Source organism: Scyliorhinus canicula, chromosome 6 (assembly GCF_902713615.1).
Source record: "Scyliorhinus canicula chromosome 6, sScyCan1.1, whole genome shotgun sequence".
Classification (NCBI taxonomy): Eukaryota; Metazoa; Chordata; class Chondrichthyes; order Carcharhiniformes; family Scyliorhinidae; genus Scyliorhinus; species Scyliorhinus canicula.
In genome coordinates this window covers 184,482,304-184,509,853 of record NC_052151.1, presented here as the reverse complement: position 1 = coordinate 184,509,853, position 27,550 = coordinate 184,482,304, and the positions used below count along the sequence as shown (strand labels likewise).

Sequence of the window (27,550 nt, the reverse complement as noted above, 5' to 3'; positions counted from 1 at the left end):
TTTCAGCAGTTAATAAAAATGACAATTTTTAATTAGAATTCTTGCAGTTTAAAATGAAATCAAACATTTAGTAGAAAAGCTCGATATCGTGCATCGTTGATAAGAGCAGCGGACTGGGAGAGAGGTTCTCTAAACACAATCTCCCGCCGCACTAAACCTCAGAACGTAGAAAAGAGAAGTCTACTTAATACATTAGTTTAGAGACTTCTTTCAATCTTCATCTTGGTTTCAGAGAATTTAACATGACCCTTCATTGTCTTTTATTCTCCTGTACTTGAAAGCAGAAAATACACAGATGTTTCAGACAAGTGTGAGATTACAAAAGTACAACTAATGTAAATACATTAGATATGAGCAGGCCAGTGTAATGTTTAACTGCATGGTAACAGATGTGAATACAGTGTTAGCGTGAACCAAATGTTTCCATTCCTGGAGGATAAATAAAAAGTAATGGAACCAAAATAGCATAACTACTGATAAATGAAGCAACTGCAGAAAAGGGCCAGAGATCAAATGATCTTCAATGGAAACGTGTAGAGTACTTCTGAAATTTCAGCAACAAAACGCATTCACTGTGAATGGGGTGATTGAAGTAGTAATGAATGCAAAACTTCATTAACTTGTAGATATCAATACACAAATTAAAATAAACACACACGTGCACACCTTCAAATGCTGCACTTTCTATTGTTTTTAACTGATTCTTTTGTGTAGGGCTTCCTTTTGTTTTATTCAACTGACAGGTTAGACACCCAGAGCCAAGAACACCCACCAATCAAACACCCAGAGCCAAGAACACCCACCCAGAGCCAAGAACACTCACCAACCAGACACCCAGAGCCAAGAATACGCACCAATCAGACACCCAGAGCCAAGAACACCCAGCAATCAGCCACCCAGAGCCAAGAACACCCACCAATCAGACACCCAGAGCCAAGAACACTCACCAATCAGACACCCAGAGCCAAGAACACCCACCAATCAGACACCCAGAGCCAAGAACACCCAGCAATCAGCCACCCAGAGCCAAGAACACCCACCAATCAGACACCCAGAGCCAAGAACACTCACCAATCAGACACCCAGAGCCAAGAACACCCACCAATCAGACACCCAGAGCCAAGAACACTCACCAATCAGACATCCAGAGCCAAGAACACCCACCAATCAGACACCAGGAGCCAAGAACACTCACCAATCAGACACCAGGAGCCAAGAACACTCACCAATCAGACACCAGGAGCCAAGAACATTCACCAGTCACACAGCCAGGTCCAAATCCACCTGCCAGCCAGACACCCAGATCCAAATCCAACCCATCACACACCCAGATCCAAATCCACCCGTCACACACCCAGATCCAAATCCACCAGTCAGACACCCAGATCCAAATCCACCCTTCACACACCCAGATCCAAATCCACCCGCCACACACCCAGATCCAAATCCACCAGATACCCAGATCCAACGCCAAATCCACCAGACACCCAGATCCAACACCATCTCCGCCAGTCAGACACCCAGATCCAACGCCATCTCCGCCAGTCAGACACCCAGATCCAACACCATCTCTGCCAGTCAGACAACCAGATCCAACGCCATCTCCGCCAGTCAGACACCCAGATCCAACGCCATCTCCGCCAGTCAGACACCCAGATCCAACACCATCTCCGCCAGTCAGACACCCAGATCCAACGCCATCTCCGCCAGTCAGACACCCAGGTCCAATGCCATCTCCGCCAGTCAGACACCCAGATCCAACGCCATCTCCGCCAGTCAGACACCCAGATCCAATGCCATCTCCGCCAGTAGACACCCAGATCCAAATCCACCTGTCAAACCCAGATCCAAATCCACCCGCCAGTCACACATCCAGATCCAAAACCACCCACCAAGCCACACACTTGACGTTCAGCAACCCAGAGCATCTGCCTGTCAGATACCCAGGGCTAAGGGTACCCACCAGTTAGACACCTTAAAACCAACCGTGTCTCTTCAATGCTGGTCTCTATGAGGTTCCAGAAACATTTCTCCACAACTTGTTATGAGACACATAAATGGGTTCAAACCTTTACCTATAGAACTGCATGAACCTCACCAACAGGCTAACAACATTTTGACCAATAATTTGCATTGGGTCTAAGCTGCTGCAAAACATCAGAATTGGCAACGGCTGAACAACATGCTGCAGATTTTTACTCTTATACCTCATACTACTAGCCTATTTACTAATGGGGCTGTTTCACCGACTTCTACAGGCTTCTCAAAAGAATATGGTAATGTTGTTCAGGCAACAGATGCTGATGTTCAATAGTTTCCCATCTCACCTCACTCTACACAAGATTCAAAAAACAAATTAAAATAAATTAAATAGTGTTATTAAAGACCAGCTCAGAGTTTTTCCCATGTGCCTGCCTTAAGAAGCACAAACTATACATGAGCCTGTAAACAGATGTTAGCACTGAGCTACACATAATTTCGTCAGAAAGTCGGACTGAGAGTGTGACGTGTTAAACGGGGACACAGTTAGAACTCTGATTTCTACATTTAGCAGCAGTGTCTTGTTTACAGCACAAATGAAATCCATAAACACTCGGATGTACAAAGCCTTTAAATCAGATGAATTTGCTTTCAACAACAATCCCACGCTCCTTGTATCATTCCATCAGTGTTTTAAAATCGATAAAGTGCGTTGAAAAGGTGTTACCTTCGACCGGGAGTTAACATCACCATACTACAGGATCAGAGTATCAAATGCCAGGGCTGAAGGGAAAGACATTCATATCTATTTTTGGCGGTATATGTGTAAACAAAAATGCACACGATCAATCCTTTAATAAAACATTCTAACATTGGAGGTACGAACTGTATTAAAAAGTAAAACCATGTTGCTTTGGTAGTCGAGTGCTAGACCTCTAAACCGACACCTGCTTCTTACGTCTGGGGTGAATTTAGGTTCAGGAACACAAGTGGATTCATAAAGCACAGCCTTTCATTTGGCAGACCGCGAATGGCCCTCTTAGACTTGGTTTCAAAGCAAGTTGCTCATTTCCCCACTAACCATTAAACATCACAGGTAACACTCGCAACGGCAGAGATAGGGAAGAAGGAGAGGGCGAGAAACAATGGTCAATAGTGATGAATAAAGCATTAACCACTTGGTGATCTCGTTAATAAAATGAGGCTGTAAAACTAAAACTCTAAGAGTGGCAACATTGTATAGTATAAATTCACTGCACTGCAGCATTTTTGCTTTTGATGTGCATGAGGTATAGTATTGCTTTGCAGCAACTAGCTTACTGACGTGACTTAGAGAAGGACAATTCTTATAACCTCAGAACGTGCTCGAGTTGTGATTTGGAAAGACAAGAAGCATCGAGTTGTTAATTATTCCACAAAAGTTGAACAAGTGACCAAACAATGACAGAACATTGCCGCGTTTTGGTCAGGATTTAGTCATGACAATCAATATCTTCCTCGCACACGTGACATTCACTTATATGATTGTTCTGGGTTGCCGGGGATGGGGGTGTAGGAGGAAAGAAAATGCAAGACTGTTTTTTTTCAAAAAAAGGCCAGATCCATGCAAGAAAACCATATGTACAAATGGAAGACTCCAATAAGGGGAGGATATCACCCACAAAAACGTCCATCAGTTCAGTGTTCCTTTCATCAAGGCGTTTTTCATTACCTTGAACACACCAGCACAGTTACTGTACTACAAAAATAAATCTCACATCAAAGCAAAATATATCATATACAAAGTGACAGACCACATTTAAGATTAGAATGTTTTGCAGTACGTTGTCAGTGTCCAAAGAGATTAGAGAACTGGTTTCAGGACAGACCGTAACGGGCGGCCGCCTTTAGTAAGCTCCCGTGTCACGCACATGCAGGGCAATGGGACAGCCTCCCTGGTCCTCTCCACTGTGTTGTATCGACAGTCCTTCAGGTGGTCAGCCATGCTGGCAATTTCCGCAAACTTCCATTCTTTAACCGTGCCGAAGGCAGTACTGAATCGCCAGGCCTGCAAGAGAGAAATGTCACATGGGTCATCAAGTGGCTGTACAATTATCAGGCACTGGGTAATGTGGGGGCAACCAAAGGAGACACTCAATACAGCAACAGAGAATGCTGCGCCTTCCTTACAATTTGCAGTTGTAGTCTTTCTGTAGAGTAGCTCAGACACCATTTGTACCAATTGTCACTTTTCATTACCACAGCATCAAGCTGGTCTTTAACTTAAAAATCCAAACAGAAGGATACAATCCATTTGACTGAGAATGAATTATTAGCCTGCAAGTGCAGTCAATTAGCCTGTGATCTATTAGACCACCAGTAGTCTATGACTGATTAGGCTTCGAGCACTATATGAGTTTACAAATGCAGAGTGGAGTCTATTACAATAGAAGCCTGTTTCATTAAATACACAAAGGAAACAGGGAGCAGAGAGAGGAAATGTTATCCTTAATGCCCCATGATCCTTAGACTATGTGCTCCGAACCAGGCCAGTTCCCAGACTGGCTGAGAAACTAAAATATCAGGCAAAGCAGCAGCACTTAATGGGTTGTTGCTCTCCCTTAAAGGGACCTTGCCAAATTAGGCCATTTTGTTGTATGCCCCATTAGACTCTTTCCATCACCTTACAGATTGAACATATCTTTGCTCTGTAACTTGCTTGACAGCAGCAACGGTGTGCAAAGGGGCAACCGGGAACTTACTGAATGATCGGATCAATAGTGTCTCTCCTGAAACCGATTTAAGGATTGAAAAAGAAACGGGGACAAGAGAGAAGGCACTGAATGAACTACAGTGAAATCAGGTATGGGCAGGGGAATAGAGATGGGGAAAAAGATTGGATTTTGCAAGAGAGAGCAAGTTTAAATTGTCCAACAATTTACTACCCTCAGGAATTGTTCCCTTACTGGGCCGAGATGGTGATTGGCAGTTGTTATCATTCATTGCATTATTAACAGCTGAAGCTGGTAATTATCAGTCCTTTGTGATGAGAATGATAATTAATGAGCAAATCCAGCAATTTCTTTAAAATATTGGGAGAGGCTAAAGGAGAGATAGCGTTTGTACAAAGCAAAAGTTGTCAGAAAATTTTAATGGCATGTAACAAACAAACACAATAGCATTTGGAGTCTTTAATTATTCTAACATAGGCTGGAAAAAGCAATGTGTAGGGAATGAGGGGATCTTCTAAAGTTCACAGGAGAACTTCCAGATCAATACGTCTCCACTTTAATCAAGAAGTGAGCAGGACCCGTTCTGGGAATCAAAGAAGAGCAAATGGAAACGTGTGACATGTGATCATCACCTAGATAGCTAATAGCGATCACAATAAAACTTCATTTAAAGTAATAATGAAAAAGAGACAAGAAAATACCCACCTGGACAACAGCTAATGTCAGTGATTTCGCAAGGGGCCGAACTAACACAATGAAAATGAAAAATGAATGAAATGAAAAAGTAAAGGCAAGTGGAGAATTAATTAAATATTATTTATTTACGGGGTGTGGCTAGGTCACTATTTACTATTTATTACTATTTACTCATTTCTCTTGAGAAAGTGGTGGGGAGCTGCCTTCTTGAAACACTGCAGTCCATGAGGTGTGGGTCTATACTGTTAGGGAGGGAGTGCCAGGGTTTTAACCCAGAGACAGTGAAAGATCAGCAATATATTTCCAAGTCAGGATGGCGATGGGCTTGGAGGGTCATCTCCAGGTGGCAGCGTTCCCAGGTATCTGCTGCCCTTGCCCTTCTAAATGGCCGTGGATTTGGAAGGTGCTGCCTAAGGAGCCTTGGTGAGTTTCTGTAGTGCATCTTGTGGGGCTGGTTTAGCTCACTGGGCTAAATCGCTGGCTTTTAAAGCAGATAACGCAGGCCAGCAGCACGGTTCGATTCCCGTACCAGCCTCCCCGGACAGGCGCCGGAATGTGGCGACTAGGGGCTTTTCACAGTAACTTCATTGAAGCCTACTCGTGACAATAAGCGATTTTCATTTCATTTCATTGTAGATGGTGTAAACGGTTGATACGGTGTGTTTGGATGGTGGAGGGAGTAAATGCTTGTGGAGGAAGTGAATGTCTGTGGAAGTGGTGTCAGTCAGGTGGGCTGTTTTGACCTGGATGGTGCTAACTTCTCTTGTGTTATAGCAGTAAGACGCAATGAAGGGCATCAGGGAAGAAACAGTTCAGGTTCAAACTAAACAAATTCCTTCAAAGGGAAGAGATAAAGCATCCAAAACTAACTGTCATAATTGGCCAAGAAAACAGAAGTTAAAATAAAACAGAACAGTGCAGCTTATGAGTTTAAATGGTAAAGAATTGCAGCATGCTGTTGTGCAGAGGGACCTGGGTGTCCTTGTGCATGAATCACAAAAAGCTGTTTTGCAGGTGCAGTAGGTAATTAAGAATCCAAATGGAATTTTGTCCTTCATTGCTCGAGAGATGGAGTTTAACAACAGGGAGGTTATGTTGCAGCTGTATAGGGTGCTGGTGAGGCCACACCTGGAGTACTGTGCACAGTTTTGGTCTCCTTACTCGAGAAAAGGATGTACTGGCACTGGAGGGGGTGCAGAGGAGATTCACTCGGTTGATTCCGGAGTTGAGAGGATTGGTTTATGAGGACAGACTGAGTAGACTGGGACTATATTCATTCGAATTTAGAAGAATGAGGGGGAATCTTACAGAAACATATAAAATTACGAAGGGAACAGACAAGATAGAAGCAGGGAGGTTGTTTCCACTGGCGGGTGAAACTAGAACTAGGGGGCATACCTCACAATAAGGGGGAGCAGATTTAGGAATGAGTTCAGGAGGAACTTCTTTACCCAAAGGGTCTTGAATCTGTGCAATACCTGCCCAGTGAAACAGTTGAAGCTACCTCGCTAAATGTCTTTAAGGCAAAGATAGATTTTTGAACAGTAAAGAAATTGAGGGTTACGGTGAGCGGGTGGGTAAGTGGAGCTGAGTCCACAAAAAGATCAGCCATGAGGTATGTGGATACCCCAGAGGCAGGGCTTTTAAGGGCAGGGCGGAGGCTACAGGCGGAGTTTGGCTTGTTAGCCACAGGGAGGGCGGTGGAGCAGCTGAGAAAGGCGAGGGGGGGGGCGATCTATGAGCATGGAGAGAAGGCCAGCAGAATGCGGCTTAGAAAGAGGGAGGCAGCCAGGGAGATTGGGAAAGTAAATGACGGAGATGGGAACCTGGTTGGAGATTCAGCAGGGGTGAATAAGGCGTTTAGGAATTTCTACAGTAGGCTGTATAGGTCGGAACCCCCTAAGGGGCCGGAGGGGATGAGGCACTTCTTGGGGGAGGCTGAACTTCCCAAAGGTGGACGGGGAGCTGGTAGAAGGGCTGGAGACCTCGATCGAATTGGAAGAGATAGTGGAGGGTCTGAAGACAACGCAGGCGGGTAAAGCCCCGGGGCCGGACGGATACCCAGTGGAGTTTTATAAAAAGTTTTCTGGGATATTGGGGCCGGTGTTGATGAGGATGTTCAATGACGCAAGAGGGGTGCTGCACCCGACGATATCACAGGCCACCATTTCACTGATTCTGAAGCGGGACAAGAACCCGGAGCGGTGTAGGTCCTACAGGCCGATATCCCTGTTGAATGTGGACACCAAACTGCTGGCCAAAGTTTTGTCCTCCAGGATTGAGGATTGTGCTCCGGGCGTTATTTGGGAGGACCAGATGGGGTTTGTTAAGGGTAGACAGTTGGTGGCCAATGTAATAAGGTTGTTAAATGTGATCATGATGCTCCCGGAAGGTAGGGAGGTGGAGATAGTGATCGCAATGGATGTAGAAAAGGCTTTTGATCGGGTAGAATGGGGTTATCTGTGAGAGATACTGGGATGGTTCGGATTTGGGCGGGGCTTTATTGACTGGGTCAGGTTACTGTATCAGGCTCCTGTGGCAAGTGTACGGACAAATAGGACAACATCGGACTATTTTAGACTGCACCGGGGAACAAGACAGGGATGACCCTCTCCCCTAGCTAAAGTGCCGTTGGCAATTACTCTGAGAGCCCTTAAGGGGCTGGTCCGGCGGGGGGGGGGGGGGGGGGGGGGGGGGGCACAGAGTCTCAATCTATGCAGACGACCTGCTTCTGGTATGTATCAGACCCATTAGAGGGGATGGAAGAAATCATGAGGGTTCTAGTGGAATTTGGCCGGTTTTCGGGGTATAAGCTCAATATGGGGAAAAGTGAGATATTTGCGGTCCAGGCGAGGGGACAGGAGAGGCGATTGGGGGAGCAGCCGTTTAGATTAGTAGGGGGAAGCTTTAGCTACCTAGGCATTCAAGTGGCACGGGAATGGGACCGGCTGCATAATTTAAATCTGGCTCGGCTAGTAGACCAAATGAAGGACGATTTTCAGAGATGGAACGTGTTCCAAGCTGGGTGAGTGCAGACGGTGAAGATGACGGTCCTCCCGAGATTCCTGTTCGTGTTTCAATGTCTCCCCATCTTTATTCCGTGGTCCTTTTCTAAACGGGTCAACAAAGTGACCTCTGGCTTTGTTTGGGTGGGCAAGACCCCACGGGTAAGGAAGGTAATGCTTGAGTGGAGTCGGAGAGACAGCGGGCTGGCACTGCCAAATTTTTGTAGCTATTACTGGGCAGCGAATATAACCATGATCAGGAAGTGGGTGGTGGGGCAGTGGTTGGCGTGGGAGCGTATGGAGGCGGCTTCATGCAAGGGCATCAGTTTGGGTGCGTTGGTAACTGCGCCTCTGCCGGCATGGTACTCCACCAGCCCCGTGGTGGTGACGGCCCTGAGAGTCTGGGGGCAATGGAGGAGATGTGGGAGCAGAGGGAGCATCGGTCTTGGCCCCAATCTATGATAATCACCGGTTTGCCCCGGGACGTATGGATGGGGGTTCCAGATATGGTGGAGAGCAGGGATTGACAGGACGGGGGATATGTTTATAGAGAGGAGCTTTCCAAGTATGAGGGCGCTGGAGGAGAAGTTTGGGTTGGCGAGGGGAAACAAATTCAGGTATCTGCAGGTGCGGGATTTCCAACGTAAACAAGTGTCAAGCTTCCCACTCCTACCACTAAGGGGGATTCAGGACAGGGTAGTTTCCAGAGGGTGGGTAGGAGAAGGGAGGGTCTCGGACATTTACAAGGAACTTATGGGGTCAGAGAAGACGCAGACCGAGGAGCGGAAGCGCAAGTGGGAGGCGGAGCTGGGAGGAGAGATAGAGGATGGTCTATGCGTTGAGTAGAGTCAACGCACCCGCAACATGTGGCAGGCTCAGCCTGATACAATTTAAGGTTGTTCACCGGGCTCACATGACAGTGGCCCAGATGAGCAGATTCTTTGGGGTGGAAGACAGGTGTGCAAAATGTGCGGGAGGACCAGCGAACCATGTCCACATGTTCTGGGCATGTAAGAAGCTTAGGGGATTTTGGCAGGGGTTTGCAGATGTCATGTCCACTGTGTTAAAAACAAGGGTGGCGCTGAGTCCAGAGGTGGCGATTTTCGGGGTGTCGGAAGACCCGGGAATCCAGGAGGAGAAAGAGGCAGACGTTCTGGCCTTTGCTTCCCTGGTAGCCCGGAGACGGATACTATTAGCTTGGAGGGACTCAAAGCCCCCGATGTCGGAGACCTGGCTATCGCACATGGCTAGCTTTCTCTGTTTGGAGAAAATCAAGTTTGCCTTGAGAGGGTCACTGTTAGGGTTCACCCGGAGGTGGCAGCCGTTCGTCAACTTCTTCGTGGAAAATTAATCATCAGCAGAGAGAGGGGGGGGGGTAGTAGTTTAGCTTAGAGTAGGGGGTTAATGAGGATGGGACCTGTAAGGGAGGGAGACGGCTTTTGCACTATGTTTATAGTTTCATGTACATTGTCTATTGTGTTGTTGTTATAATACCAAAAAATACCTCAATAAAATGTTTATTTAAAAAAAAGATCAGCCATGATTTTATTGAATGGCGGAGCAGGTTGGAGGAGCCAGATGGCCTACTCCTGCTCCTAGTTCTCGTTATGAGAAATGTCAGGAACACCATTCAATTAATAACTAGGAAGGTTATTGAAAAGTGCAGGAAAGAGCTGAAAAGGTTAATGTAGCAGCAGAGGTTCTGAGAAAAGTTTAACAGGCAACATTAAATTGAATCCTAAAACATTTTAGAAACATCAAAGTTGCAAACAGTTAGCTCAGGAATAGCTTGGGTCATGAATCTGCAGAGGGCATAGCTAAAATATTAGACAAGCACTTTGCATCTGTCTTCACAAAGGGTGAAAATGATGTAAAGTTTACACTAAGAGTCAAATTACAGATCATAGAAGTTACAGTGCAGAAGGAGGCCATTTGGCCCATCAAGTCTGCACTAGCCCTTGGAAAGAGTACCCCACCTAAGCCCACACCTCCACCCTATCCCCATCTATCCTCGTTACCCCACTTTTGTTTTGGACACTAAGGGCAATTTATCATGGCCAAACCATCTAACCTGCACATCTTTGGACTGTGGGAGGAAACCGGAGCACCCGGAGGAATCCCACGCAGAAATGGAGAGAACGTGCAGACTCCACACAGACAGTGAGCCAAGCTGGGAATCGAATCTGGGACCCTAGAGCTGTGAAGCAACTTTGCTAGCCACTGTGCTCCGTGCTGCTTTCAATGCACTAAAAGATTAAACAAAACTGAAAATATGTTGGCAACCTGGTCAAGATGGAATAATTCTGAGGCTGCTCAAAAGAAGCAAAGATTGAAATAGCAGAGGCATGGTCACGATCTTTCAATCTCCACTGAATACAGAAGTATAAGAGGACTGGAGAGTTGACAGCATTACACCACTATTCAAGAGGGGAGGAATAAACCAGGAAATTACAGGCTATTCAGCCTAACGTTGATGACAAGGAAACTACTGGAAACAATTTCAGCAATAAAACACAGGTTAATCAAGAACAGTCAGCAAGGATTTGTTCAAGGCAAATTGTGTCTAACTTGATTAAATTCTTTGTTAACAGAGAAGGTTAATAACATTAATACAGTAGATATTAGAAGGCCTTCAGCAAATGCCAAACAAGAGGTCTATTAAGAGGGAAGCATATTGAATTAAGGAGAAAATGACAGGAAGCATAAGGAACTGGCAAATGCATGGTTTTCCGATGGGAGGTGGTTTATAGATGATTTACTGGTGGTTCCCCAGGGATCTCTTTTGGGTCAATTATTCCATTTTTAAATTTTTATTGAAAACCTAGACTCGGGAGTGAGAAGCATGATAAAGAACACAGATGATTCAAAACGTGGCATATAATAGTGTTGAGGACAGATGTAGACTTCAAGCTGACAGACAGGATGATTATATGGGTGGAAGTATAGCAGATGGAGTTCAGTGCAGACAAGTGTGAAGTGACATACTTTGAAAGGACCAACATGGAAAGGCAGTATAAATGTTTTAATGTGTAGATGAGCAGACAGACCTTGATGTCTATCTACATAAACCATTAACGGTGAGAGAGCAAGTTGAGAAAGTAGTTAAAACAGAGCGTTTTCTTGGGTTTAATAAATGAGGAATGGAATATAAAAGTAAGCGTCAGCACAAAATTTTTCTAAATCACTGGTCTGGCCTCAGCTGCAGTAGAGTGGGCGAGACTGGGTACCACTGGCTGAAGGAAGGGCACAGAGGGGGTTTACCAGGATATTACCAGGGATGAAGGACTTCAGTTACAAAGAGAAGTTGAATAGCTCAGACTGTTCTTGGAACAGCAAAGGTTAAGATGTAATCTCATGGAGGTTGAGATGAGGAGAGGTTGAGAGAGAAGGAAAATGACTCCCTCTGATGAATGGGCCAATAAAGAGAGGTTCTAGATAAGATGGGGAGAGGAGGATAAATCTTTTCCAGTCAGCGTTGGCAGGATTCACAACTCTACCTGAAAAGGTGATGAAGCGGATTCCAAAATATAATTTTAGGATGCAGGGCTCAAAATAAATTTTTTTCCACAGGCTACATTTTGATTTTCAGAAGCTCCTTTGTCATTCTCACGAACTCCTTCATTGAGTGACGCAGTCAAGCACAAACATTACCTAATACAACATATTGGTGTTGCTTTTGTTTTTAAACAGAGTTTCCTTCTTTAGATAAAAAGCACAAATACCAAATATCTTTTAACTTGAGATCTGTACATGTTTTTGTAATTTATTATGGGCACGGTAGCATAGTGGTTAGCATAGTGGTCAGCACCAGGGACCCGGGTTCGATTCCCGGCTTAGGTCACTGTGCGGAGTCTGCATGTTATCCCCGTGTCTGCGTGGGTTTCCTCCGGTTTCCTCCAACAAATCCCGAAAGACGTGCTGTTAGGTGAATTGGACATTCTGAATTCTCCCTCTGTGAACCCAAACAGGTGCCGGAATGTGGAGACTAGGGGCTTTTCACGGTAACTTCATTGCAGTGTTAATGTAAGCCTACTTGTGACAATAATAATAATTATTATAAATAAATCTCCCACGCCGCCATCTCCAAAATGAAGATCTTCTTGACACAAGGTAACTTATTGGGAATGATACTCACATCCACAGCCCCTTTTAAAAATTAACTGCAAGCAGAGCACTCTTTGGTTTCATTCTATCAATTTCAAGTTATTTTCCACTCAACTTTGGATTCAAGAATGAAATTCATCTTCAAACCAAAGGCACATCTTTGGGTAAAAAAAATATACCCCAGCCTATACAAATGCGAGGCTCCCTATGTTTTGCTACAGATATTTGGACGGTGTGCGGTTGGGGTATTTGGACGGTGTACGGTTGGGGTATTTGGTTGGTGTACGGTTGGGGTATTTGGACGGTGTACGGTTGGGGTATTTGGACGGTGTACGGTTGGGGTATTTGGACGGTGTACGGTTGGGGTATTTGGACGGTGTACGGTTGGGCTATTTGGACGGTGTACGGTTGGGATATTTGGACGGTGTACGGTTGGGCTATTTGGACGGTGTACGGTTGGGGTATTTGGACGGTGTACGGTTGGGCTATTTGGACGGTGTACGGTTGGGCTATTTGGACGGTGTACGGTTGGGCTATTTGGACAGTGTACGGTTGGGGTATTTGGACGGTGTACGGTTGGGCTATTTGGACGGTGTACGGTTGGGCTATTTGGACGGTGTACGGTTGGGCTATTTGGAGGGTGTACGGTTGGGGTATTTGGACGGTGTACGGTTGGAGTATTTGGAGGGTGTACGGTTGGGCTACTTGGACGGTGTACGGTTGGGGTATTTGGACGGTGTACGGTTGGGGTATTTGGACGGTGTACGGTTGGGCTATTTGGACGGTGTACGGTTGGAGTATTTGGACGGTGTACGGTTGGGCTATTTGGACGGTGTACGATTGGGGTATTTGGACGGTGTACGGTTGGAGTATTTGGACGGTGTACGGTTGGAGTATTTGGACGGTGTACGGTTGGAGTATTTGGACGGTGTACGGTTGGAGTATTTGGACGGTGCACGGTTGGGGTATTTGGACGGTGTACGGTTGGGCTATTTGGACGGTGTACGGTTGGAGTATTTGGACGGTGTACGGTTGGAGTATTTGGACGGTGCACGGTTGGGGTATTTGGACGGTGTACGGTTGGGGTATTTGGACGGTGTACGGTTGGGGTATTTGGACGGTGTACGGTTGGAGTATTTGGACAGTGTACGGTTGCAGTATTTGGACAGTGTACGGTTGGAGTATTTGGACGGTGTACGGTTGGAGTATTTGGACAGTGTACGGTTGGGGTATTTGGACGGTGTACGGTTGGGGTATTTGGACGGTGTACGGTTGGGCTATTTGGACGGTGTACGGTTGGAGTATTTGGACGGTGTACGGTTGGGGTATTTGGACGGTGTACGGTTGGGGTATTTGGACGGTGTACGGTTGGGGTATTTGGACGATGTACGGTTGGAGTATTTGGACAGTGTACGGTTGGAGTATTTGGACGGTGTACGGTTGGGCTATTTGGACGGTGTACGGTTGGGGTATTTGGACGGTGTACGGTTGGGGTATTTGGACGGTGTACGGTTGGGGTATTTGGACGGTGTACGGTTGGGGTATTTGGACGGTGTACGGTTGGGGTATTTGGACGGTGTACGGTTGGGGTATTTGGACGGTGTACGGTTGGAGTATTTGGACGGTGTACGGTTGGGGTATTTGGACGGTGTACGGTTGGGGTATTTGGACGGTGTACGGTTGGGGTATTTGGACGGTGTACGGTTGGGGTATTTGGACGGTGTACGGTTGGGGTATTTGGACGGTGTACGGTTGGGGTATTTGGACGGTGTACGGTTGGGGCTATTTGGACGGTATACGGTTGGAGTATTTGGACAGTGTACGGTTGGAGTATTTGGACGGTGTACGGTTGGAGTATTTGGACAGTGTACGGTTGGAGTATTTGGACGGTGTACGGTTGGGGTATTTGGACGGTGTACGGTTGGGCTATTTGGACGGTGTACGGTTGGGCTATTTGGACGGTGTACGGTTGGGCTATTTGGAGTTTACATATAAGCAGAATTAGAAGAACTCATCAATATCCTCAATAATCATCAGCCTTCCATTAGACTTCAAAGCACAGCACACAAGGAAAATATTTCCTAGATCCACTGAATTGAAGAATTTTTTTTCAAAGCACAGACACCCACCCACGACTCTCCCTCCCCCCCCACCCTCGCAACATACAACTCCATATCGCACGCAAACACATCCCCACCCCACACGCACGCCAGCCGCCCCCACGCACACGCACGCCAGCCCCACGCCCGCCAGCCCCCACGCCTGCCAGCCCACACACACACACACACACACACACACACCCCCCCCACTCGACACACCCCCCCCACTCGACACACCCCCCCCACTCGACACACCCCCCCCACTCGACACCCCCCCCCCTCCACTCGACACCCCCCCACACTCGACACACCTCCCCCCACTCGACACACCTCCCCCCCACTCGACACACCTCCCCCCACTCGACACACCTCCCCCCACTCGACACACCTCCCCCCACTCGACACACCTCCCCCCCCACTCGACACACCTCCCCCCACTCGACACACCTCCCCCCACTCGACACACCTCCCTCCCACTCGACACACCTCCCCCCACTCGAACACTCTCCCCCACTCGACACACCTCCCCCACTCGACACACCTACCCCCCACTCGACACACTCCCCCCACTCTGACACACCTCCCCCCACTCGACACACCCCCCCCCACTCGACACACCCCCCCCCACTCGACACACCTCCCCCCACTCGACACACCTCCCCCCACTCGACACACCTCCCCCCACTCGACACACCTCCCCCCACTCGACACACCTCCCCCCACTCGACACACCTCCCCACACTAACGCACAACCCCCCCCAACACACAGACCCATTCAAATGTACCTTTGACATTCCATTTTCACTGTCTATAAATACTTTGAGTTAATGATGCCACTCCATGTCTGTCTGTTCCCTCTCTCTTTGTAAAACTGTTTTGAAAATATTGAACAGCACATTCCAAACCATCACCTCAAGCACCTAGAAGGACGAGGACAGTAGGGCAATGGGAACAGCCCACCTGGAAGTTCGCCTCTACCCACTCACGAGCCTGACTTGGAAATATATCAGCAATGCTTCAATGTCGCCTTGTCAAAATCCTGGAACCACCCCCCTACCCGCCGGGGCCACCTAACAGCACTGTGGGTGTACCTACACCGCATGGACTGCAGTGGTTCAAAGTAGCAGCTCACCACCATTTGCCCAAGGCCATTTCAGGATGAGCAATGAATGCTGGCCGAGCCAGCGACATTCACACCCCGTGAAAGAGTTATTTAAATGTAGCGAATAGTAGCGGTTACAGCAACTCCCCTGATGGCTATATTAGCAAACATAAAATGAAGACACTTCCAAATATTGTGTCAAATGAAACCTTCAGGGATTAAAATGGGATTTGCTGCACTCATCAAAGTAGATTGAACATATTGCAGTTTGTTGAAATTAAGTTAACTGGATTGGTCCTTGGTTTCAGGTTTTACTCGATTTATTCGTAGCTGCTCATTTCACAAAGCGCTTCAATATTTGGCAAATAATTCACCCAATTCTGATCTTCATTGTGTTTGTACGAGTGAATTTACTACCTTGTATACTCTTTTTTAAAAAATGTACAGTACCCAATTCATTTTTCCAATTAAGGGGCAATTTAGCGTGGCCAATCCACCTACCCTTCGGGTTGTGGGGGTGAAACCCACGCTGACACGGAGCGAATGTCCGGGGCCGGGATCGAACCTGGGACCTCGGCGCCTTGAGACGAGAGTTAACCCACTGAGCCCTTTACTACCTTGAATATTCATTACAACCTCACTACACCAGCAGAAATCAGCTCAGACCAAGGGTTCTGTCTGTGAACATTAACCAACAAACTGTAGTTAACACTGTAAACCTGAACAACGGTATTTCAATTTCTAATTTGGGGTATGCGATTAGTGAGTTCACAATATCTAGTTGACCAAATTCTCCTGATGCAAACCCCAAGGCTTCTTTCAATCTACCGCCTGAAATACATTTTGAGGCTTCCTTGGCAAAATGGGGAGAACAGAAGAGTAGAGTTTATGGCAAAATGGACCAAATGGCCATCCTCACCTGCACAAATCTTTCTGAAACTGGACTTTCAATAAAGTTAGCCATTGTGGCTTTCGTAAGGGACTCAGCACAGGTGGAGATGAACTTTACAGGCACTGGATAAAAGAGACATGGCTAAACTCAAAAATCTAAAGAACCCTTAACCAATAGTAACTGCAACCAAAGCCTTAGAAGATAGGTTGGATGGGTTAACTGCTTAATACTTAATGTCAGAGACCTAGCCTCTTAATGTCAGAGACCTAGCCTAATTGGCTAAAATTCCTTATCTAATGCCATTTCAGTAATCCAAGGCCAGGACAATCTTCCTCACCTAATCCACAGCCAGCACCCCCACCCCACCATCCTTAAAGCCTCCGTGTCTCAGAGCCCCTTCACACATCAGACAGAGTTTGTGAGGGAAAAGCAGCTGGAAGATTTGCCAGCTTGCAGCTAGAGGAAAGAAATCTCCAGTAACCCTCAGTGAAATCAGGCAGTTCAGCTCAGATTCATGCAGAGAGAAATGTGCCAAGAGCTGTGGAGCAGGAGGATAGAGCTATTAGAAACCAGGGGTATTTCTAATTTTCTATCAAAGTCACTCAGTTGTCAAACTGTTAGAAAGACACACAGGGCAGAGGTCATTTTGGGCTTTAAATTGGTACAGGGAAAAAAATGAAAAGCAAAGCAGTTGATACATCAGACCTGGAAGTGGATGATTACAGGGAATTGATCTAATCACAGGAATTGAGTGAAGGGGGGTGCAGTCATTGTGGAAAAGTGTTTTGGGCTCAAGTGTCTATGTTTTGTGCTTTTTGATGTTTAGTATAACTAATTACCTGAGACATGTGTTTATTTAGAAATGTTTATTTTATTTGATTTCTACACGGTAAAACTAATTTGTTTAAAAAACATGAAATCTTGTGGCATAATCTCTTTCAGTTAACCATGGAGTGTTTGAACTTCTCTAGAAAGGTTAACTGTCTCTATGGGGATCGTAACAATAAGGTTTCTTAATTCCTATAGATAGCAAATCAAATTTAATGAAACAAATCACAAACCTTGCCTTTTGTTTTCCAAGAGGTCTTTCCATGAAGGTCCTGCCTTTTTTCCCAAAGTAGGACAACCATTCCCCGAACCTGCAGCAGACTGCTGCATATGTCCCTCATTAAGTGCGATACTTCTGAGAGCTGTGACAAGCTGAACCCATCTAGAAATCCAGCAATGTGCTGTAAAATCTCAAAGGGCAGCTTGCTCAGTTGGTCAACGGCCACTCCGATGCTGGACATCCGACTCTCATCGGTTCCCAGCAACACAGGCGGGACACCCGGTTGGATTCCAAAGGACTTCAGGTGACGATCGTGAATAACTTTTGAACCCTGGGTAGAAGGGCAGAACCGTCTCTGGGAATAGGTGCAGCCATAATAGGCCAAAGGACATCGATGTTCCAACCAGCCATTGAGGCCAGCGTGAATGTCCCCGTGCACATTCTTAAAGTGAGACGGAAACTCATCCCTCCTGAAGAACTGGCCACATACAAAAGTGAACATGGAGCGTTGCTTCGTTTGGTATCTGGTCACACACTCCAGGACAAGGTCCAGCCCAAGTGCGTGGAAAGGGCTCGGGTTCGACAACTGAGGGTTTGCGTGGTCACAAGCAGATGCAGAGGCAATCTCACCGACCGTCGTATTGGTAGCTAATATGGCTGCCGGGAACGAGAACGTCTGTGTGCCCAAATCGATACGGCTTCCGTCAACACTGCGGCTGTCCGAGATCCCTCTACCACTGGGAGAGTCTCCTAAACAGAACAATAAAGCGGCTGTGATCAAATCGATTCCCTGTAATTCCAGAGGGTCATCATCCACTTCCAGGTCCGACGTATCAACTGCTTTGCTTTCCATTTTTTTCCTGTACCAATTCAAGTCCCCAAGATACGGCCTACGCCCATTATTTCCTTCTAACAGTTTGAAAGTGGCAATGTTCTTCAGTGCTTGCCTTTCAACAGGTCTGTTAACCAACTTTCTCAACCCACAAGGATCAGGTGGCAAGGAGGCCTCCTGAAAACGGTCTGGATGTAACAAACTTTCTACAGAGAATAGCTGTGCAAACACGGGTAAAAAGTGATCAGGCTCTGACGAACTCCCATCGCAATCCATGTCGTTTTCATGGCAAGAGCCGTTCATCGTCTCTTCTGCTTGCTGATCACAATCATACGAATCCATTCCTTCCTGATCTAAGGTGTAGGTGTTCACATCCGTTTTGTGAAAACCGTTACATAAGGCACTTGTCTTTAGCTGAATGCATCCATCAGTGCCATCGTTTGTTTCAGTCACCACACCTGACAATGCATGAAAGCCATTTTCCTCCACATGCAAATTCCAGTCCCTCCAGGGTAGATCATAGGTAACAGAATCACAACCTGCACCACCGACAGCTCCTCCCTCTGTTGTGCTTTTGCAGGGATCGTCGCTGACCTCTGCCAAGTACGGTGCTTTAGACAGATCCTCCTCCACAACCTGGACACCACCATTCCTTTCCGATCGCTCCTCAGGCAGCCTCCCATTTGCCAGCTCCCCATCTTTCGTGGCATTGTTTAAAAGATCCAGGGCCACAACTAAAGTTCTGGTCGTTTCAACCGTCGCTCGGTACAGTTCAGTATAGGCCTCTTCATTCGCAGACAGCAAACCGCTGGAAGGGCATTCATCCGATGCTTCAAGAGTCCCAGGGATTTTCTCTGTATTTCTGAACTGCTTGGGAGCAGAATTCGCAGCAGTGGTTACAACTTTGAGGGATTCAAGCAGCATCCGCTGATCCTGAAGAGCTAAGGCCAAGTCCAGCTGCTCCACCCCATCGCCGTCTTTGCTTAAGCTTTCGTAGGATTTGCGGTCAGCGTAGCTCACAGGCCAGCGATTCCACTCCATCGTGCAGCAAACCACACTGGCAGGGCAAAGTTCCAGGTGTTCACCGATCTTGTTCCGCGCAATCATAAACGGGCACCCAAACTCGCTGTTGAGGCATGGCACTCTCTCCAGGGGGCACAGCAGGCGATGTTCACCCGCTTTGCATGAGTGAAAGACAGCTCCACACACCAAGGGGCAGCCAATCAGGTCACACGAAACGTTCGCCTCTGGCCTGACCATACAGCGCCGGCTCACGCAGTTTAGGCAGTGCAGATGTTGCTCCATTATGGCCTCTCCAATTCTGTGTGGAGACATTCAATTAATAACATTTACACATCAACATTAGCACGATTAAAACTATTTCAGCAGAAATATAAGACGAACCCTCTTGAGATTGTTACACAGGAATTGATGGAGGCCATTCAGCCCTTTGATTTACACAGGAACAGAAGAAGGCCACTTAATAACATTTACACATCAACATTATCACAGCTATTTCAGTAGAAGCATATGACCAGCCTCTTAAGACCGTTGCACAGGAACAGGAGGTGGTCATTTAGCCCTTTAGTTAAGCACTGCTAGTGTTGGTCAGGCATCATCATGTGGCCTTTTGCCTCAACCTGTGATACCAGCAGTCCGGCACGTCCATACTCTCAGCACCTCACCTTTCCAGCCAAATACAATATACTCTGGTCCAATTGATTCAAACAGCCATTTTTTGTTCCTGTATCTAATACTTGAATAACTAATAAAATGCGTTTGAAGGAAAATAAACAAAAGCACAACATTTTACCGCCCCTAGGATTTTCTTCCCTTGGCCTTTTGATAACAGCAGTGTGGAGATTCACATTTTAATTCCTGGAGATTCCAGCGCAATCCTGAAGAATTGGCAACCCGCTACTGACACTGAAGCCCTTTTTACCATCCAGTTAGATCATGGGTGACCTGAACCTGAACTCCATCTAACTGCCTCGGCTCTGTAAACCTTAATACCCTTGCTGAACAAAAATCTATCAATCTCAGTTTTGAAATATTCAACTGACCCCCCCCCCCCCCGACAACGTGGAAGGAAATTCCTCAGACCCAAACTTAAATGGGTAAACCCTAAACTGTGCCTTCTGATACTAGGTTTCCCTCACGAGAAGAACCATCCTTTCAGCAGCCACCTTGTCAAGCCCCCTCAGAATCCTGTTTGCGTCAAGATTGAAACTCCAATGAGTGTAGGCCCAATATCCCCTCATAAAATAATCCCTTCATTCCAGGAATAAGCCAAGTGGACCTGCTCTGAACTGCCTCCAATGCAAGCAAATTCCTCCTTAATGGGACCGAAACTGTACACAGTACTCTAGGTGCAGTTTCACCAATGCCCTGTACAGTTGTAGCAAGACTTCCCCTACTTTTATATTCCATTGCCTTGCAAAAATGATTACTTGCCTGTAAGATAGCTGTGACATCCAAACTCCTCTGCTCCACAGAATTCTGCAATCTCGCTCCATTTAAGTAACTTTGATTTTCTATTCTTCCCACCAAAGCAGACAACCTCACCTTTTTCCACATTTTACGTCAATTTTCTGACAATTAGGAAGGAGGAATAAATGCAGGTCTTGCCAGTGAATGAATTTTTAAAAATGCATCCATCTCAATAATACTCAAGTAATTTTCACCTTCAAATAAGGCTCACAAAAACTATATACACTCATACAAATACTCCTGGATAATACTTATGCACATATTCACATATACAATGCTCAACACAGAATACTTCCTGCTATAATAGTCACTTCCTCATAATACTCAAGACATGTACAATGTTTCTTTCTAATACTTCCGTCCAGATAATATCCCTCAAACTATGCCACCCAGTATGTAATATTTGTAGAAAAAGGATCCTTCTTTACAAGAGTCACAGCCCAGTTTAAACTCTCTCCTAATTACTTTCAGAAAATACTTTCATTATTCACAAAATACTCTCACATACAAGGTCCACTGTTGTAGCGTATTCAAACTAAATAGTATTCGGAGTCTTCAAATGATGTTGAACTGTTATGCAATATTCACCTGCAAGATAATATTCATATTTCCAACTAAAGTCGCCTTAAAATGTTGGGATTGAGCTATGTTTAAGGGTTGCATCTTGGGAATCCTTCATCAAGGGAGCTTGCACAAGTTTATAAAGAAAAGCCCCAGTTTGTGCACATTGGCCGTTGGAGAAAGCAAGGCAGGGGATTTCGCAACTCAGTCCATTTCAAACTGAGAATTAAGTCCATTTAGAAGGACGAGCCAGGGGCCTTCTTGTGGGCAATAAACAGTGACATCCACTGTGGTGGGAACACCAATTCACATGGAGCATCTACAGAGGACATAGTCCTGTGAAGTGGGGAGTCAACTAGCTCCAGCACAGAGACAGGACCCAACTGTTTCTCGGGGAGATCAGAGTTAAGAGCAAAGGAGGTTAAATTTTGTGGACTTGGGAAGTCAAGTTTTGAAGAAAGGATTATAAGGCAGAGTTGTAGAGTCTGAGCTAGATGCTAAACATTCATTTCAGGGAATCTAAGTTGCCAAGAAAGATTATATCAATAACAAATGAATCAACCTATAAATAGAAGCATATCACAAGGTTTATCTTTTCCTATCATTCTGGGAAAGATGGGAGATTGAGTTAACCGGAATTTGTTACGTACAATCTGTATGTTCCCTTGCAAGCTGTGGAAACAAAGCAACTTAAATGCTGCACATCTGGCCTTATCTTGCCAAGTGTTTCAATTTACTTTCAAAAAGATTGCAGCAGCAAAAATCACGTGTCAGTTACTTGCAGGATTCGCGCAATCTCCCTGAACACTTTCCCCCCCCCCCCCCCCAGAGATATCAGAGTAGGACACGAGAAGATCTCACCCACTGTAGCTGGTTCGGGTCACAAAGGGGCCCATTTTGCACATCCTGGGTTATACAGTTAGTATTAGCTATTCAGGGCACATGTCTGAACGTTTGGTATTCAAACCAATTACAGGAATCACCACTGCAATGACAGAATATCAAAGGCAGACCCAAAACTTGTAACACTCAACATACAACGTATTTCACCACCTTCCTGTCAACCCGTTCTGCCCACATAAAACCTACAAGCCCCTGTAAGACAAGCTCCATATTTCACATATTCAATCTTGGAAAGAGTCACACTGGCAAGATGATACTTATTGCTCAGTCTCAAAACAAGTGGTGATGGGCCTTTCCCTGAAATGATTGCAAGCCAGGATACTACTGACTGAGCGACAACAAATGAGCAATGATAATTGTCAATGCCAGGATGGTACGAATCTCAAAGGTCAGTATTAAGATATATAATGCACTTTTGTATATACAGTCACATATAATGTTAAACCACTCACATATACTGTGTAATTTCAAACCCAACCCATCTAAACCCTCCTCAGTCCATCTCCACCCGGTCTAACCACCCCCCCCCCCCCCCCCCCCCCCCCCCCCAAGCCCATTCCACCTAACCCTCCCCCCAATCCACAACATCAAAACCCCCCCCTCAGCTAAATCCCCCTCTCCCTCTCAGCCCAGCTCCACCTAAACCCCACTTGGTCCATCCCCACCCCATCTAACCCCCCCCCCCCCCCCCCCTCAGCCCAACACCACCCTATCTAAACATCCTTTAGCCCAAATCCACCCCATCTAAACCCCCCCAGCCCATATCCACCCCGTCTAAACCCCCCTCTGCCCATCCCCACCCCATCTAAACCCTCCTCAGCCCATCCCCACCCCATCTAAACTCTCCTCAGCCCATCCCCACCCCATCTAAACCCTCCTCAGCCCATCCCCACCACATCTAAACCCCCCCTCAGTCTATCCTCACCCATCTACACCCCCCCTCAGCCTATCCTCACCCATCTAAGCCCCTTCAGCCTATCCTCACCCCATCTAAAACCCCCTTAGCCCAACCCCACCATCTCAACCCCCTTCAGCCTATCCTCACCCCTAAATCCCCTCAGCCTATCCTCACCAATCTAAACCCCCTCAGCCCATCCCCACCCCATCTAAACCCCCCTCAGCCCATCCCCACCCCATCTAAACTCTCCTCAGCACATCCCCACCCCATCTAAACCCTCCTCAGCCCATCCCCACCACATCTAAACCCCCCCTCAGTCTATCCTCACCCATCTACCCCCCCCAGCCTATCCTCACCCATCTAAGCCCCTTCAGCCTATCCTCACCCCATCTAAAACCCCCTTAGCCCAACCCCACCATCTCAACCCCCTTCAGCCTATCCTCACCCCTAAATCCCCTCAGCCTATCCTCACCAATCTAAACCCCCTCAGCCCATCCCCACCCCATCTAAACCCCCTCAGCCCATCCCCACCCCATCTAAACCCCCCTCAGCCCATCCCCACCCCATCTAAACCCCCCTCAGCCTATCCCAATCCTATCTAAACCCCCTCAGTCCATCCTCACCCCATCTAAACCCCCTCTGCCCATCCCCACCTCATCTAAGCCCCTCCCAGCCCATCCCCACCCCATCTAAACCCCCTTCCGCACATCCCCACCCCATCTAAACCCCCCTCCGCCCATCCCCACCCCATCTAAACCCCCCTCTGCCCATCCCCACCCATCTAAACCCCCCTCTGCCCATCCCCACCCCATCTAAACCCCCCTCTGCCCATCTCCACCCCATCTAAACCCCCCTCTGCCCACCCCCACCCCATCTAAACCTCCCTCTGCCCATCCCCACCCCATCTAAACCCCCCTCTGCCCATCCCCACCACATCTAAACCCCCTCAGCCCATCCCCACCCCATCTAAACCCCCCTCTACCCATCCCCACCCCATCTAAACCCCCCCAGCCCATCCCACCCCATCTAAACCCCCCTCTGCCCATCCCCACCCCATCTAAACCCCCTCAGCCCATCCCCACCCCATCTAAGCCCCCATCTGCCCATCCCCACCCCATCTAATCCCCCTCAGCCCATCCCCCTCCCCTCGCCCCCCCCCCATAACCATTAAAATGTCCAGCACCCCTCGGCCTCTATTTAAAGCTCCCCTTGTTGGAGCTTGGGGCTGATCCCCGGAGTTAAGGCTACTTCCACGCTGTTTGCTGGATTTCGGGTGGCGGCCTAGGCCTCTATCCCCGGGTTTGATTGACCAGAGACCCGGCTCCAGCCGCAGCGAGCCGGTGTTTGGCCTCACTGTAAAGAGCAGCGTCAGGCCAGCGGGCAGGCTGCCAGGCCGGCCTCAGGGCCTGGCACTCAGGCCCGGGACGCGGCTGACGGTAGCCCGGCCTCCCCGCACACTGCCCGCCGTCCACCCGCGGCCGCGGCTACAGCTCCGCCGGCAGCTGCTCGAACTCACCCAGGCCGCGGTCAGACCCTCCACAGCCGCCCTGAACTGAGGCCGAGCCCGAGGCATAAACCCCGCCCCCAGCAACAGGGGGAGGGGCCGCGAGGAGGCGGGGCCGCGAGGAGGCGGGGCCGAGCGGAGGGGACGGGTGAGGGGGAGAGGCCGGGAGAGGGGGAGGGGCTGGGAAGGGCGGGGCCGGGAGGGCCGGGACCGAAAGGGGGAGGGGCCATAAGAGGGGACGGCTGGGAAGGGGAGGGGCCGGCAGGGGAGGGGCTGGGAAGGGGCGGGGCTGAAAGGGGGAGAGGGGAGGGGTGGGGCCGAAAGGGGGAGGGGCGGTGAGAGGAGGAGGGGCCGGAGAGGGGGAGATGTCGCTAGAGGGGGAGGGGCCGGGAAGGGACGGGGCCGAGATGGGGAAGGGCTTAGAGGGGGAAGGGATAGGGGAGGGGGCGGAGCCGAACGGGGGAGGGGCCTGGAGGGCAAGGGGTGAAGGACCAGGGGAGGTGTGGGTGCAGAATATGGAGGGCAGGGGTCACTGGGGAAGGGGAGGAGGTTTTGAGGGAGGGGCCAGAGGAAGGAGGGGCTAAAGAGGGGAGGAATGGGGGGAGGGGCCATGGGCGGAGGAAGAGGGGCCAGAGGAGGGGTTGAGGAGGTGATGGGAGGGGCCAGAAAAAGGGTTGGGGAGAGACTAGGAGGGGCCAACAGAAGGGGCAGTGTCATGCCAGTGGGACCAAGAAAGTAGGAGAGGTAAGGGTGAGTGGCCAAGATGAGGATGGAAGATGGCTTGGAGAAGGGGTGTAGTCAAGGGTAGAGTCAGGGATGTGTCCAGGGGAGGGGTCAGTGAAGGGCCAGGACTGGTGCTTTGCAGCCAAACCAAGAAGCAAAGCTCAAATGTGGAGATGACATCAGAGTCCTGAGCCTCTACTCAGAACTTGCCGGCAGCAGGAAATTCTCAGGAGTGCGGTGGAAATGCTTTAGCAATGCCCTCAAAATATCCATGAAGAGATCAAACATTCTGTTGAGTTATGGGAGTCCCTGGCCTGTAATCGCCCAAATGGAGAAGGTTCACTCAGGAAGAGCAGATAGAGATTCTTGGTCAGTCATGCAATGTAAGGAACCTCGACCATCACTATCCATAGATCCAGGCTACGAGATGCATTAAACATGTATGTCGCTATAGCAACTCGGACTCCTGGGGGGAGGAGTGACGGGGTGTTGATTGTGTCAAATAGCTGGATCTCAGGTGTGGATCAGATTGGTGTCAATAGCACTGGGTTTGACCCCCATTATTGCTAAGGTGCATTCTGGACCTGTTTCCTTGCCTTGCCCATGGTGGAGGGAGTTTGGGGCATTATGGGTTGGACCTGCCAAGATAGAGTTGAGATCTGCACCTAGTGAATAATTGGGCTGCAGCCTGGCCAAGAGTAACAGATAGTTTGTGTGCCAGCTTGCCAGGGGGAAAGATCACAAAAGAGTTCTGCTGCAGAGGAGTCAGATGAAGGTCTCAATGGGGCAACATACGGAGAAACATAGAAAATAGAAGCAGGAGGAAGCCATTCGGCCTTTCGAGCCTGCTCCACCATTCTTTATGATCATGGCTGGTCATCAATTTCAATACTTGATCCCGCCTTTCCTTCATATCCCTTGATCCCTTTAGCCCCAAGATATATATATATATAATTCCTTCTTGAAATTACACAACGCTTTGGCCTCAACTACTTTCTGTGGTTGTGAATTCCACAGATTCACCACTCTTGGATTGGCAGCTCAATATTGCAGGATGCAGGATCTTCAGGCAAGACAGGCAACAAGGTAAAGAAAAAGGAGGGGGTGCACAATTTTGATCAGGGAATCAATTGCAGAATTAAGGAGGGACGCCATCTTAGAAGACTCTTCAAATGAAGCCTTATGGGTATAACTTAAAAACCAAAAAGCAGCAATCACATTGCTGGGAGTATTCTATGGGCACCCTAACAGTCTGAGAGAAATAGAAGAGCAGATATGTAGGCACATTTCAGAGAAGTGTAAAAGTAATAGGGTAGTGATAGTGGGGGATTTCAGCTTCCCCAACTGGGGTGAAAGGTTTAGAGGGAGTGGAATTCCTAAAATACATCCAGGAGAAAGTTTTAAGCTAATGTATAAAAGGTCCTACAAGAGAGGGTGACGTTCCTGAACTTGATTTTAGGTAATGAAGCCGGACAAGTAGTTGAACTGTCGGTTGGGGAGCATTTTGCAGACAGTGATCATCACTCTGTTAGATTCAAGATTGTTGTAGAAAAGGACACAGATGGGCCTGAGATCAAAATTCTAAAATGGGGAAGGCCGATTTTCATAAGATCAGATATGATTTGGCCTGAGTGGACTGGGAGCGGACACTTGTAGGTAAATCTGCGATAGAACAGTGGGATGCATTCAAGAAGGAAATAGGGAAAGTACAGGGCCAACATGTTCCAAACAATAAAAAGAGTGGGACCAACAAATCCATATGAACTCTGGATATTGATGAATGTACAATATTGGATAAAGAGAAAAGGGGAGGCTTTTGTCAAATATCGAGGGCTCAAAACAACAGAAGCCCAAGACGAGTATAGCATGTACATCCAGGAACTTAAAAAGGAAATTAGGAGATCAAAAAAGGGGCTATGAAAGGATACTGGCAGTTAAAATAAAGGGAAATCATTGGCATTGCCTTACCTTGCCATTCACTGGTGACTCCCCAAGGATCAAT

At 47.7% G+C, this 27,550-nt stretch overlaps 1 protein-coding gene across 2 annotated transcripts; it reads right to left on the bottom strand.

The window, feature by feature from the left end:
- Positions 1–24,950, bottom strand: fbxo30a (F-box protein 30a). Of its 2 annotated transcripts, none has more exons than XM_038800629.1 (3): positions 24,838–24,950; positions 17,651–19,790; positions 1–4,027 (listed from the first exon to the last, which is right to left on the bottom strand). In XM_038800629.1, the coding sequence occupies exons 2-3, from the start codon at positions 19,772–19,774 to the stop codon at positions 3,824–3,826; spliced, it is 2,328 nt and encodes a 775-aa protein (XP_038656557.1). In that variant the 5' UTR covers positions 19,775–19,790; positions 24,838–24,950; the 3' UTR covers positions 1–3,823. The 2 variants fall into 2 exon arrangements, with proteins under 2 accessions (XP_038656557.1, XP_038656558.1); XM_038800630.1 differs by having other exon boundaries at positions 3,804–4,027; positions 17,656–19,790.
- Positions 24,951–27,550: the final 2,600 nt, after the last annotated feature.